Source organism: Gobio gobio (assembly GCF_949357685.1).
Source record: "Gobio gobio genome assembly, chromosome: 13".
NCBI lineage: Eukaryota > Metazoa > Chordata > Actinopteri > Cypriniformes > Gobionidae > Gobio > Gobio gobio.
In genome coordinates, this window is record NC_137106.1 from 8764428 (window position 1) to 8779190 (window position 14763).

Consider the following 14763-nt stretch of genomic DNA (forward strand, 5'->3'; position numbering starts at 1 on the left):
GGTCAATTATGTTTAATTCATAAAAATTGTGGAAAATACATTGGTCAAAATGATTATATTTCTGTGGGATGAAAATAAACACTCATCTGTAATCAGAAACTGGCTGGTTTACAGTTTAATCAGATATTTTTCAGGGTTCCATGTTTTCCCCCCGGATGCTTTAATAGAACATGACTATAATATTCTTCATTTTAATTATTGTTTTTCAATATAACATTAGATTTTTATTCTCAAGGTGAAATGAGAGTTGATTATGGGTCTTGATACATTTGCAAGGCACTGTATTTCATTGTTTCTTGATGTCTCATCACTGCCCTCTTAATTCAACACAGGAGATGAATGCTTTGCGGTATTTTGAATGTGATTAGTAAGATAAAAAGTTTGTACAAGAAGAATGTGATTGGCTGAAAATGATAATGCACATGATAACCTAAATTCCTTGGTCTAATGCACAATCAGCATGCTTTTTAAGAGAAAGTAAAAGAAAAAAAACATCTGTGATACATTTTTATTTTTTATATATTAAAATATAAAACACCAGCCAATAATATTCACAATACAAAACATTTTCAAAACAAATATCAGACCAAATGAATTGAGGCAACTAGACCAAATACTGTATGTGTGCTGAAAATGAAAAGTGATTGGAAGTGATAATGAGAAGGCCTTCTCAGAAATAGCTATTTTCATTTCCCAGCATGAATAGAAGGTTTTAATCCCATCTGAGGTTTGCTAATCCATAATCCCACTTGCTCCTTCCTCATTTCCTCCATTCCCTCTGTAAACCCTGACCCACAATGCACAAGTCTGGATGTGAGACAGACCGAGCTGCCCCTCTGATTTCTGTTTGCTCACTCCATAGATTGTCTCCTCCGGCTGGACCCTCTTCCAATCTGTCATAACAAATCAGAATAAGCACATTAGTGAATGGAAAGATTAGTGAAGTGGGCCAGAGCTGGTTAGCACTGGTCAGCAGCAAATCATTGAGAGCTTAGTTGCCAGGGATTAGCATTTATATTACATTGTACGTGAGAGTGGAAAGTGTATCTAAATCACACCTTGGTGGTATACATTTCATGTTTCCTCAAATTCAGTGAAAATTCAATTATCATCATATACCGTGCTTCTGTCAACCTTCAGTCATTTCTTTACTGCATACACATCACACACACAAACTGAACATAACATTATCTACTGTACATTATGTGACCATATAATGTACAATATATTGCCAAAAGTTTTGGGACAGCTGCCTTTACATGCACGTGGACTTTAATGACATCCCATTCTTAATCCGTAATATGGAGTTGGCCCACCATTTGCTGTTATAACAGCTTCAACTCTTCTGGAAAGGTTTCGGAGTGTGTTTATGGGAATTTTTTACCATTCTTCTAGAAGAGCATTTGTGAGGTCAGGCACTGATGTTGGACGAGAAGGCCTGGATCACAGTCTCCGCTCTAATTCATCCCAAAGGTGTTCTATCGGGTTGAGGTCAGGACTCTGTGCAGGCCAGTCAAGTTCCTCCACACCAAACTCGCTCATCCATATTTATGGACCGACGCTTTGTGCACTGGTGCACAGTCATGATGGAACAGGAAGGGGTCGTTCCCACAAAGTTGTGAGCATGAAATTGTCCAAAATGTCTTGGTATGCTGAAGCATTAAGAGTTCCTTTCACTGGAACTAAAGGGGCCAAGCCCAACCCCTGAAAAACAACCCCACACCATAATCCCTTCTCCACCAAACTTTACACTTGACACAACCCAGACTCGTCCATCAGATTGCCAGACAGATAAGCGTGATTGGTCACTCCAGAGAACACGTCTCCACTGCTCTTAGAGTCCACTGGCAGCGTGCTTTACACCACTGCATCTGATGCTTTGCATTGCACTTGGTGATGTAAGGCTTAGATGAGCTGCTCGGCCAATGAAACCCATTCCATGAAGCTCTACACACTGTTCTTGAGCTAATCTGAAGTTTGGAGGTCAGTTGCTATTGCCTACTGCCGAGTTGCCGTTGTTCCCAATTGCTTCCACTTTGTTATAATACCACTAATAGTTGACTGAGGAATATTTAGTAGTGAGGAAATTTCACAAATTGCACAGGTGCAACTGATCACAGCACTCACGAGTTCACTGAGCTCCTGAGAGCGACCCATTCTTTCACAAATGTTTGTAGAAGCGTCTGCATGCCTAGTGCTTGATTTTATACACCTGTGGCCATGGAAGTGATCGGAACACCTGAATTCAATGATTTGGAGGGGTGTCCCAATACTTTTGGCAATATAGTGTTGTTCAAAGAGGCCATTAAATACACCTGACCATGACTGAAAGGAAAGATCAGACATGAATTAGGTAATGAAGCAAAAGTGTTAGATGGGCCAATGGCTTAAATAACTGCAGTAAGTGTTGCCTTTAATGGTAATTACAAAATGTCCAAGGTGTTAAAATATTCTGAATACTAAATCTGAATATACTGATTTGTATTTATTTATTTATTCCCTAATTTAAATGACCTCTTGGAATGACTCCCTTTTAAGTTATTGTGTGGGTTTTTCCCCCATCATTCTTTCTCTGAAACTGATTAAGATATATTTTTTTAAATGAAAAGGTTTTCCCACATGCATAAAAACTTCTCATCCTGACCTGAGTGTAATCTTGTTCCACCTTAGTATGCAGTTTCAGTTTTATATTTGTTGTAGTGTTGTTATTGTTGTCTTGAAAGTTTTTCTCAGATTGAGAAGTATTCATATATTATATAAAAATGTAATTGCTAGGGCTTGTAGTTATGAATATTGCTGCAATGATGACATTCTGCAAGACTTGCTAACTGGACCTCACTGAAAACCTTATTTTACATTATTTTAAACCATTCAATAACCATTTTTTTTTTATTTAATATTTTATTAAATGAATAAAGTAAACTGCTTCTGGTGCCAAAAAAAAATCTAAGTTTAAATTACAACCAACCTCAGATAGATTTGTCCCTTGTTATTCACCCGAGAGCTGAGTGACATTTACACAATGAACCCATAATTGAATTTCAAAAACTGCACTCTTTATTATGACAGAGACAATCATAGTGCGTGTCCTCTAACATTTTCTTAGTCCTTTAAAAAATGAAATCTGGAACAAAGGATGCAATTTCAAGCATGAGTGCTACTTGCTTCAAATTCCCTTATCAAAAAATCAAGAAACTCTAGGTCATTGTATTGCCATTGAGAGTTCATAGATCAGAAATTAAAAGCTCAAGTTTTTCACATCAGTGAACTCAATGGACAATGAACAGGACCTTTCTGCATAGTTATTATAACTTTTTTAAGAACATTTGTGGAGGAGTTGTGTTTCTGGGCCATTAAAGCGCAGATATTAACCTAATTTTCTTGATGACATGGATAAGCAGCCAGGTAGCAATGTTGAAGTGTTAAGAAAGACATAACAGTTTTAAGTTGACTGAGTCAACTCTAGGTCAATTCTGTGCTATGTGTAGGCATGCTAAATTTCAATGCAAATGTAATCTCATATGATGCAAACTATATTACTATACTAGTAGTTAGACTAGTACATATCAAAAGTGTGACTCAAAAGAGACTCACCCATGGGTGCTAATTGCTGGTTCACTCCCACATGTCTCTGCTACAGAGATGACTGGCACCCTGGGCGGCAGGCTTAGACTGGGCCTCCTGTCTGACTGGCTTCGCCGGATGAATGGCTGAGGCCCTCGTGCAGAAACTGGCAGCCGACCACGCTCACCCCAGGGACGTGGCAGAACACTGCTACCGGTGGAGGCCCATGCCTGAGGGGGCTTGGGTGTAGGAACAGGTTGAGCCTCGAATAACGATGATGAGACCGGGCAAAACACTGACCGAGCATTACTAAATACTCTTGAAGAGTCCTCACCACTGTTTTCTCCGGACCATCGCTGCACTTTTGGGGATGCAGGAGGTGAGGGTGCCTTAAAGGGGTAGGTTACCCCTGTCATTGCGATGGGGGTGTGGTCTTGTCGTGTTGCAGGGGTGCTTGGTAGTGTTCGCTGGCCCGCGGAAGGTGGGGTGGGGAGTTTACGAACTACAGAAGGACTCGATGAAGTTGAAGAAGAGGGTTGGCTTTTTAATACTGGAGGACTAGGGAGTCTCCGATGTAACAGAGGTGTGGATGGTAACATGCGAGATCTGGATACAGGTGGACTGGCAGGAGTTTGGCTCCTGCAGGCAATGTTTGGCACTTGTGTTTCATTGATACTGTTCTCCTTTTGTGAAACCTCTACATCACCTTGGCAGGAGGAAATCTGCCTGTGGCCCTGCTCAGCAAGTTTCTCTGTCGGTGAGTCAGAAGAATGCCTCAAGTGGATTATCTTTCTTGCTTGTTTGTAGAGGGATGCAGCTTCCTCGCTTTCCGTGTCTGTTTCATGGCTGGAATCATGGTGAACACCCTTCAGGACTCCACTGGTTTCCTGGTGTGTGGAACGAATTGGCGACATGCTAACGGAGCCCTTACACAAATTCCCCCTACTGGGTAGCACTGTAACAGACTGCAGAGAGGCTCGTAACCTCTGAGACATTGCGGTCCGTTTTGGCAGGGTAGATCGGCCCCTACTTTTTACACTTTCTCCTGTGTCCTTTGCTTGTGCATTTTCAAAGGAATTGTCCATGAGTACCTCAAGTGGAGGGGGTGGTAGATTGTCAATGTCAAGATCCTCTGTCCTATTAGAACATTGTGAATCCCCTCGACCACTGAGTATACTATTTTCATTGAATGCTAGTGAGGGACTTAAACCTGGAATGATGGGAACGCCACACTTCCTTACACCAAGCATTTTTGCAGTGTCTGGGATCTGTTTACTTTCCTCCAACCCCTGACTAAAGGTGTCAATCAGTTTTTTTACAGAATTCCTTTCCCTATACAATCCTGAAGATTGGCGAGGTGACGGCGGGGGGCTTGGCGCAGGTATTACCTTAACAGGCCCTAAAACAAGTGGAGCTTTCTTGTCTTTGTCCTTTCTCTTGTCTTTGTCCTTTTTCTTTTTTTCTTCCATCTCGTCCGTTGCACTTACTTGCTCTGCTTTTGCATTGCATGACTTTCTTTGATTACTTGGAGAAAAAATGTTCCTATTCAAAGAACGCTGCCTGTCAGAGGCAACTGATGAAATGGTTTGCGGTTGCTGGATTTTCTTAGATAAACCTTGCTTTGTATTCCCTTCACACTTAACCTTGGTCATCTTCTCCAGCCTTTGGTTGAGTTCCTTTTGAGTTCTCTCAAGTTCAGTGAGTGTGGGGTCTTCTGCTTTATTACGCAGAGAGTCTGCTGATCTCGACCGTTTTGTAACCGTGGTCTTTTTCTTGGATGGTTTAGAGGCAGCTGTTTGGGGTCTTTTGGAACTTTTTTCACCATCCTCAGTCCACTGGTGACTGCTGCTCTGTGGGCTATCCATCTGTTTTACCTTTACTCCACGGCCTTGGGATGGCAAAAAACGAATCCGGCCACTAATGGCATCTTTCAGCTTTAATGTCATTTCAATGTTTTGTGGATTCTCTATGCACCTTGCTGGCAAGCGCCGTGGTTGTCTAAAGTCTGAAATAGAAGAATCTGATTGTTTCCTTCTTTTATCCTTGCAATTTTCCTCTTCACTACCATTCTCCACATCATCCCTGTCACATTCATCGAAGGAGATCGAACCAAGTAGTGATTCTGTATCAATCTGTTCTTTTGCTGTAAGAGTGCAAGTTGAGTCTATAGAGTTCAGAGAGCTGCTTTTGCTCATTGTTTTGAGAAGTCTGCCTCTGTATGAGCCTTGGTGTACTGGTGTAAAACCACAAGGGCTACTCGATGTAGCACGAATGGTTCCAGTTGACTCACAACTTTCTCTGCGTTGGCGTTGTCTGTCTGAACCTGCCAGGGACTCACTTTCTGCCCCAAGTCCACTGTCTTCACTAAAAAGTGCAGCGTCTTCTGGGCCAGGTTTTTTCTGTGATGCAGCCTCAATTCGAGAAAGCAGCCGCATTAATCTAGACTCTGATGCACGTTTTGTCCTGAGCTTCTCATCTAGAATTTCAGTAATGGAGGAAAAGTAATCCACTGCTTCCTCAAGAGCGGTATCCCCAATTCCACACACTGACTGACCCACTTGACGCATCTTCTGTACGGTATACTGAAGGAGTTGTTGTAGCAGGTCTGGTGGGGGCTCACTCACCTTTTTTGCTGAGTTGGGTGAGGAATTCTTTTTTTCGCAAGGCCAAGCCAGATGCTCTCCACTTCCTTTTAACAACATCTCCCCCTCTTCCACGATTTCCTGTAGCCCTTTGTTTATTTCCTCATAGCGTAATACCATGAATGCCACCATGGGTTGCAAGGAAATTTGGGTTTGGGCTGCATGATCGAGTAACCCTAATAGATCTTCATATTTAGTGATGCTAGGGTTTAGATATGAATACGTTGCTTGATGAGCCTTCACAAGTGCCTCTGGAAAGTCTACTTTTTCTTCATTTTTTCTGTCCTTTTCTTTCTTCTTGTTTAGTTTTACACCTTTCTGACCTTTCTTTGACTTCTTTGCACCCCTTTTCTCACAAGCCTCCCGTTTTTCTTCTTGTCTTTCCTTCCCCTGAGGTAATATATTGATGTTAATCTCTTGTGTACCTAGTTTGGCAGAAGCAGCCCCATCAGTTTCAGGCTCAGCCGTAGAGAGTTTCCTTCCTAATGATGTGGAACTTGTGTTGTTTTGAACCGCTGACTTGTTTCTATTTGTGTCCCCTCCACAAGATCCTCCACTGCTCCCATCATCAGACAGTGATTCTCCTGGGCTCTCGTGAGTACTTGGAAGTAGAGTTCTCCCTCTTCTGAATGCACCCTGTGCTCCAAGTAGACCGTTCCCCCGTGATGGAGAGCAGCCCATTTCAGAGCAATGGATTCACCTGGATTTTGCAAAAATACAGTCCAGCAAAAACAAGGAGGCAGACCACTCCATCTGATGTCAGGATGTGTGAGAGTCACCAGCTGCACTTGTCATTTTCAGATGACTCTAATTACAGACACACAGCTGACTGTCTCTTTGTATCCTCACAGTGGAAGGAACTTTTTAGAAAAATCAAGTCCCAATGGAGTCTCTTCTCTTTCAGTTAAAATATGAACAAAGAAAAACAAAATCCACAATTGATTAAAAATGTTTGCAAGCATTGTCAAGCATTTTCTCTTACGCCGTAGAGTCCCTCTGTACCCTCTGGAGGACGAACAGCTAAAGAGATTAGTAAGGATTTGAGAGTAGTCCTATGCATGCACATATGTCAACCTAGAGCAAATAAAACACACGGTCTCAAGATCTTAAGCTCATTAAGGTAATCGCAGTTGTTTTCAGGTAGCTTTTTATAGCTCAAACCAAATGGTCCAGAGAAAAGTTGGTAAATAAAATTCTTCAGTGAGCTATTGTAAAATGATAATTATTCCATTTGCTTTTATGTATCTTGTTTCAACCTTCTGAAACCGAGAAATATATGTATTCCCAAAATGGTATATTTATTGTGACACATTGTTTTAAACAAGACATAAAATATTTCACATCTTAGTAAATCCAGTGATAATAATATACGTTTTGTTATACTGTTGTATTAGCACAGTGACACAACCCGTATTCAGCCGTAGCTGCTGATTGGTGTTGTGAAGTCAATGCTAGAAAGGGGAATGCCAGCAAATAATCTTGTTTACGCTGAAGAGATCAGAACCAACTATTGGATGAATTCCCTGTGCACCAGATAATTAAAAAAAAAGATTTTAATAGGACATTAGATGGGCATTGCATTATTTATACAGTAATATTGCAAAATGCACTTTTTCACTTTTTTACTTTCTACTCAAAATGGTTGGCATTATTTTTTAAAGGATTATTTTACTCACTCTTAATATTACAGCAATAGTTAACTGTAAACTAACCCTTCCTGTTCCTGCATGATTGACAGGTTCTGTGCTCGTGGCTAAGGCTGCGCACTGCAACTCTGTATTAATGTATACTCTGGATCTCACAATGTCAATGTGTGTATTCAAGGAAGCGAATTGTCTTTAATTGAATAGTTTTCTTTTATTAATTACCACTCAAATTATATTGTAAAAAAATGACATTGACATTGACATTCCACTTATTACAAGGTGCTTGTAATATTATATTATTTATATTGGTGAAGTTTATTCTGCATTCACAGAACACAATTCACAATTTTAACATCACAACACGTTAGTTTACAACACTTACAAAACACACAGGGTCACAGAACCATGCTTGCATTTATATATTTGTACAGTCTTTCACATTAAACATCTGAAATATGAGATATAAGATATTTTTGCATCAAAAATGCACCCATTTACTAATAAATAATTTACCAAAAAAATACTGTCTAGATGACTTTGTGACATATACAACACTTACTAGACTATTTTGCATCACAGACAATTATTTTTATGACCCTTTTAACATTAATGTGTGTACACTTATCAAATGGATTTTCTCCTAGGTCGTTTCCGTAATGTTTGGTGAAGAAATTCCATATTGCCAATGTTGTTCTCTCTGTTAATTGAACCCAAACCAGTGTCATCTGAGTTAATGGTATTTTGTGATCCCATTGTAAAAAAAATAGGTTCTGGTATCTCTGGGATAAAATCACACGAGTCAGTTGAGTCGGTGATGTGATTGTGTGCTCTTGCTATATATGCCTCTCGCGTAAGATCTTCTTTCTTCTTGCAGAGAGCCATGTACCACTTGGGCGCAAAGTGACAGAAAATAACTCCATAACATGACACCAAGATAGCAGCTGCTTGAATTGAATAGCGCTCTTCGATCTTTGCAATGTACACGGGGGTGAAACAGACCCACACAAAGAGGTAGATGAGCATGCTTAGAATGATATGTCCAGTTTCATTGAAACCCTGAGGTACCTTTCTCCCTTTAAAGGCCAGTAAAAAGCAGATAAAAGCTAGCAATGCAATATAGCAGAGCATGATGGCAAATCCAATGCTAGAACCTTCATTACAATGTACAGTTATCAACATGCTTTGGTCAGATTGAAGGGACTCCACAGCTGGAGAGTCAAATATCATCCAGAAGATACAGATGAGGATTTGAATGAGAGTACCACAGGTTATAATGACAGGGGGGTTGTAAAACCTTCTAACACGCTCCCGGCGATACGGTAGAAGAAAGGATAGAAAGGTGCGTAGAGCTTTAACCAAGATACATGAGACTGTGAGCGAGAACCCTAAGGCATACAAGATCTGTCGACCCCTGCAAATGTGAACATTGGGTTTGCCAATAAACAGTATGACACTAGTAAAGCTGAGTGCTAACCCTGCCATGATTACAAAACACATGTTTCCCCCTGCCTGTTTCATGACCGGTTTTCCAAAATGGACCAAGAAGATAATCAGGGTGAATAACAACAGCAGATAACCTAATGCTGTAAATGTAAGCAGAACTATTGCATGGGACCCATCCCATTTCCAATAGTCCTCTTCCTTTGGCTTACACGAAGTCCATCCTTTCAAAGACCAGGTACCATTTTCACAAGGGAGGCAATTTTGTAAGTCTGAAAGAAAGATAAAGTTGCACACTTACTTCAGTCATTCGGATTTATGAAACTTCAAGTGTCTCAACATTAACCGGTAAATCAGGGTTTGAAAATATTTTAACGGTAAACTACTCAATTCCGAGCTAAATATAGAGTGCATTAGTGTGTGCTTCATTTTTGAATGGCATTGGAAAGTACTTGTTAAACATAAGCCATGAACCAAGCCAAACAGATACGAGGTGAATCGCAACAAAAAAGTATTTGAAAATCAGGCAAAAAAAAAAACAAAGGTACAAGACTGTGTACGTAAGGGCTTTACTGAGGAAATAAATAAGTATTTAACCCTCTGGGGGTCTTCGGCCCTTTCTGACCCGAATTTTTTTTTTTTATGTTAAAAATCGTAGCTTCATCAGAATGGTCCGAAACTTGGTGACTTTATTGGTACTTGGTATATGAACACACAAATGACCCCCATAGGAAATTAAAGTGAAAGTAAAGTGAAATAAGAATAGTATGTTTTGCCAACAAATGCTTAGTTAGTATAGTTCACTTACACAAGAGTTCTAGTAACTAAAAAAAGAACTGTAGAGAGTACTTGATCTTTTACTTTAGATTTACTCTTAGTATAGCTACCATTGTTGTTACCATTGTTGTGTTTTGCTGAATGTTGAAGTCTGTGTGTGACTCAAGCATGGTCAACTGCAAGATATTGTTACAAATATAGAGGGATTATATATTCACAGGTGTTTATGACGTAAGTGTTAGAACTAAAATTATAAACGATCATTATACGATATAAAGGAAAATATTACATAGGTTAATTTTAAAAGGTGACCTTAATATCTGTCTAAATCATTAACTATAGTTAATTATTCAGTCAGAAGCTAGGTCAACTATTTAAAGCAACCTATTCATTACTTCCCTTCCTTTGAAACCAAATAACTGTAATTTATTGTTGCATCGCTGCATCAACAGAGTCAATAATATGAATATTTCAAGTGCCCAACTAAAGGGAACACTGATCACCATAATGGTGATTTTTTATTTATTTATTTTTTTTGCTTGACAAAATGGCACTCAAACCAATCAATTAATCCTTACTTGGGTTTTATGAGTAAACAAGGAATAGTGTGAATAGTACGGATTACTAGATTTTTACAATTAAGGAAAGTTAACTAAAAAGTGTTACTGTGCGTTCACACCGCCGCCGGCGAGAGCGTCAAACTTCGCTCTGGCCGCCCTGCCATCGACGCTGTAGAAAGATTCGTGGACGCGCTGCCGCTCTGACGTAGATCGAATGCTTGGTCTTTTTTGAAACGGCATTTAAAGGGGCTGCAAAGCAAATATTCATGTTGACCGGCATTTGTGCTGACTGACCACAAGTAGGGTATAACCGTATAATATAACCTCATGAAATCATTTAAATGTGAAAGTTTAAAAAAGCAGATCGATGGAAAGAACTTAACAATTATAGTTACATGTTTGCTAACGAAATAAACCAATTAAAAGCCATTTGTGTGGTGGATAAATAATGTTGCACGTCTTCTTATCAAACCCGCCGCACCAGCAGTGATCAACCTCTCTCTATTTTGCTTGGGAACTAATGTGGTAGGAACCGAAGTTTACAGCGCTGCGTTCTCTAGAATCATCTCAAGCGGAGCACTACTACATTCCCATTGGTTGCCGCCGGCTGCCGCCGAACCGCGTCATAGCTCATTACCATAAAGTTGACCTGACTTCAACTCTCCTTGACGCCCAAATCGTCCAAGACGCGCCGCGCCGCTCCTGCCGGAGCTCGCCGCCGGGCTCCCATTGAGAATGAATGACTTCCGGCCACTTTGACGCTCTCGCCGGCGGCGGTGTGAACGCACTGTTAGAATCACTGTTGGATTTTACAGTGTATAGGCAAGCGCGTTTGACGTATGTCCACATGCGCATAGTTTTTCTTTACAAAATGACTGCCAAATTACTTGTCTGGCATGCATAATACAGCGTTTTTAGCTGTTTCTGTGGATCCATGTGAACGAGAATCATTTTGATAACATTTTTATCTGTACAGAAGCAAAGGGGGAAGGAGGCCTTTACAGCGGAGAGTCTAGTTGACACGGACTCTGCTGACCGACCTCTGAACTCAGAGTAGGTCTGTCTTTAAAGGTTTGTAAGTTCTTGTTAAAAATGAATGAAAATGAAAGCCGTTTTTTTCTTCTAGAACCCAACTAATGCACTCTATTGACACTCTATCTTGTGCTTGAACACATTTGTGTACCTTTGTACGTCAGTTGTGTATCTATTGGCTCAAATTGTAATTTATAATAACAAAATATTATCCATAAAATCTATAACAACACTATATATTTACAATTTCATACTTACTTGTTTCATTAGAGTAAGTACCCTCTAAACATTGTATGCAGTTATGGCAGCATGATGTTTTGAGAAGTTTCTTAGATGTACCAGGAGGGCAAATAGCAGAGCACATTGAAATAGGAACCTAAAATAAGATGCATGGAAGCGTGATTAATATGTAGTCCTTACTTGGAATATGTAATAATACCCAGGAGACCAGCAATATTGTGTTTATGAGAATGGGGTGCTGGTATGCTGACTATGGTTTATCCAGCAACCTTTGGTTAACCAGAAAGCTGGAGAACAACATGGCTATGCGGGTCCACCTACAGTTCAGCATAGAAATTTGTGCTGGTCTAAGCTTTTTCATGATGTTACTATGTATATGGTTCCATACACTGTACTGTAAAACGTTTTTATAATCACTTATAATTCATTATTCTCACCGTATTGCTTGGATTACTCCATGTTATGGGTGCCTTAATGTGAACTTCTTTTTTCGTCAGTTTGTAATTTCCAACAACAACAAAAAGTCTCTGGCCAGTGGATTCTTGTGGTTGCCAGTTAATTAAATCATAGCCGTTCATGAAATTTCCAGATGCATTGAAATAGAACGTCTGATTGTCCATGGTAAAATTGACCATTTTCAGTTCCTTGAGGAGCTTTAAAAAAATAAAAGAAGTTTCAACCTTTGTAAAAATGCTAAATTGTGGAAATCATATCAAGACCTGTTTCTTTTTACACATGACCACAGTTGGATGTAAACATTTCACAACTTACCTTCCATGGTGGAAAGTCCCTTTCTCCAGGGCATTCAGTTTCACTGCAGTTTAGAAGACGTTTCAAAGCATGAGCAATGGACCATACAGCTAACCTTTCCCCATAGGTTATGCTGATGTCGACAGCTTCCATCAAAAAACCTGTGTCTTTCCCTAACTGCTTATACTCCTCGAGAAAGAGGTTTACAGAGCCCGGAGCAAGAGTCAGCTGCTGCAGAAACTCCTTAAAACCAGGATTAGAACCAGTGATGAATGTGAACCCAAAAATGTCACCTACTTGATTGATTCCGTCCATTCGAGAGATATTTCGTGACATTGACCATGCATCACTTGCAATCCAAGTGCGTGAGATGTTTTGCCGAATCATCTCCTTGAAGAGTTTAGAGACCAGCTCTTCCTTTAAGATAAGCAACACAACTTTAGCTTTAGATGAGTGGATTGTTTCTGCCACCTCCTGGATCCTTTTGTCAATTTCCTCGTGAGCTAGGTAGTGAGGCAATGCTTCTTTAAATGCCTGGCAGATGTCTGCATCTTCTGCATCTGCCAAGAAGCTTTGCAAGGCATTTTTCCCATAATCATCATCCCCATAGACCACCCCAACCCAGTCCCAGTTAAAGTGTTTCATGAAATAAGCTAGAGCTTTGGTTTGGTGAACATCACTGGGAATGGTGCGGAGGAATGCTGGGTATCGTACCCTATCACTAAGCGTTTGTGCAGATGATGTTGTGCTTATCTGAAAGAGAAAGAGAGCGAGAGAGTACTTATTGTGGTTGTTGTTGTTTTTTGCCATTTTGCTGTCAAAATTGAGATTCATCAAGAGTCATTTTTGACTCCCGGAATCTAAATCGAATCAGATCATCAGGTGTTTAAATACTCTCCCAAGATATACCGTACATGCAGTTCTAGTGGTTTTCCAAAGTTACTAGCCACTCCGCATTTTCTCTGGCCACAATTTTGACATTGATACCATATAGATATTTTTAGTCTCATAATTTGGAAGTAGGTATATTATGCTGCTGTCACTTTAAGACATGACGCACGGATCGATTATACTGTTACACATGCGTTTTCTTTCTCAACTGTTTACATTCACTTAAAACAAAACCAAGCCATTTGGACATTATTCATGTGTATTTGACTGTCTAAGCGCAATAAGCAGCGAAATGGAACTCAGTTTAGTAGTGAGAGGCAGGAATGAGTACAATTATGTGCAATACACGCAATCCCACACCAAAAATGTAAGCCCTGTAACACCAACAATATTCATCTGGAGCAAATGAAACGAGTAAGTGAGGGGAGGCGGGTTTGTGTGTAACTCGCTGTTGTAGAGATGGGAGAGCGAGTAAGTGCACCTGGTATCGTTTATCTATTCTGTGGAAAATGAGTATTGGAAACGTTTCAGATATTTTGGTGTCGATATGTATCAAAATCTAACAACACTACACTGCACTTAGTTATTTCAGACGCCTTTTTAAAAGACTACAACTGAAAAATGTATATGGCCTATATTATATAAAACTCTACGGGAGTTTGGTGGGTGTTAACATCAAGCCCTGTGTACATGGTAATATTACTCACCTGTGGAACCATATATAGACTCAGAAGTCGAGCCACTGCTAGGGAGTCTTCTGAGAAACGTGCTCCAATGATTGCTTTTACATTAGGCCTTTCAAGCACCTCGCATTGGACAGGCAGTGTGCCATTCACAGCGAGCAGCTGCTCTGTGCTTTGAATGGCTTTTGAGGCATCAGAGCAAGTGTCACAGATGTAGTAGCCCAGTCGCACACCCGGGAGGTAGCTGGAGTTATTGATCGTTTCAATAGTATGCACAACAGCTAGAGTCCTTACAAGTGAAAGGAAATTTAATCTACAAGGAAATGAGGGAACAAACAAAAACAATGGCATATTTTAAGTTGCTGCCTTACATTTTTAACTACATTCAATGTAGCTGTATAAGTCATTTCAACTTAAAGGAACACTGAAAATAGGCTCCTTTCCCAACTCCCCTAGAGTTAAACAGTTGAGTTTTACCGTTTTCAAATCCATTCAGCCGATCTCCGGGTCTGGCAGTAGAACTTTTAGCATAGCTTAG

General features: G+C 40.1%; 2 protein-coding genes across 2 annotated transcripts in view; both read right to left on the reverse strand.

Annotated features, from left to right (window-relative positions):
• pcare1 (photoreceptor cilium actin regulator 1) lies at positions 1–7210 on the reverse strand. Its single transcript, XM_079832824.1, has 2 exons — positions 3595–7210; positions 1–893 (listed from the first exon to the last, which is right to left on the reverse strand). Exons 1-2 carry the CDS (start codon positions 6885–6887, stop codon positions 761–763), a joined length of 3426 nt encoding a protein of 1141 aa, XP_079688950.1. The 5' UTR covers positions 6888–7210; the 3' UTR covers positions 1–760.
• The window catches only part of LOC307136736 (G-protein coupled receptor family C group 6 member A-like), a gene marked incomplete at both ends in the record, with an annotated part of 22022 nt that continues 14429 nt past the window's right edge, over positions 7171–14763 (reverse strand). Inside the window, 6 exons of the mRNA XM_079833985.1 lie at positions 7171–7226; positions 8647–9564; positions 11920–12037; positions 12339–12554; positions 12673–13404; positions 14250–14538. Of these exons, the coding sequence (XP_079690111.1) occupies positions 7171–7226; positions 8647–9564; positions 11920–12037; positions 12339–12554; positions 12673–13404; positions 14250–14538 (2329 nt within the window). The remainder of the gene's footprint in view (positions 7227–8646; positions 9565–11919; positions 12038–12338; positions 12555–12672; positions 13405–14249; positions 14539–14763) is intronic.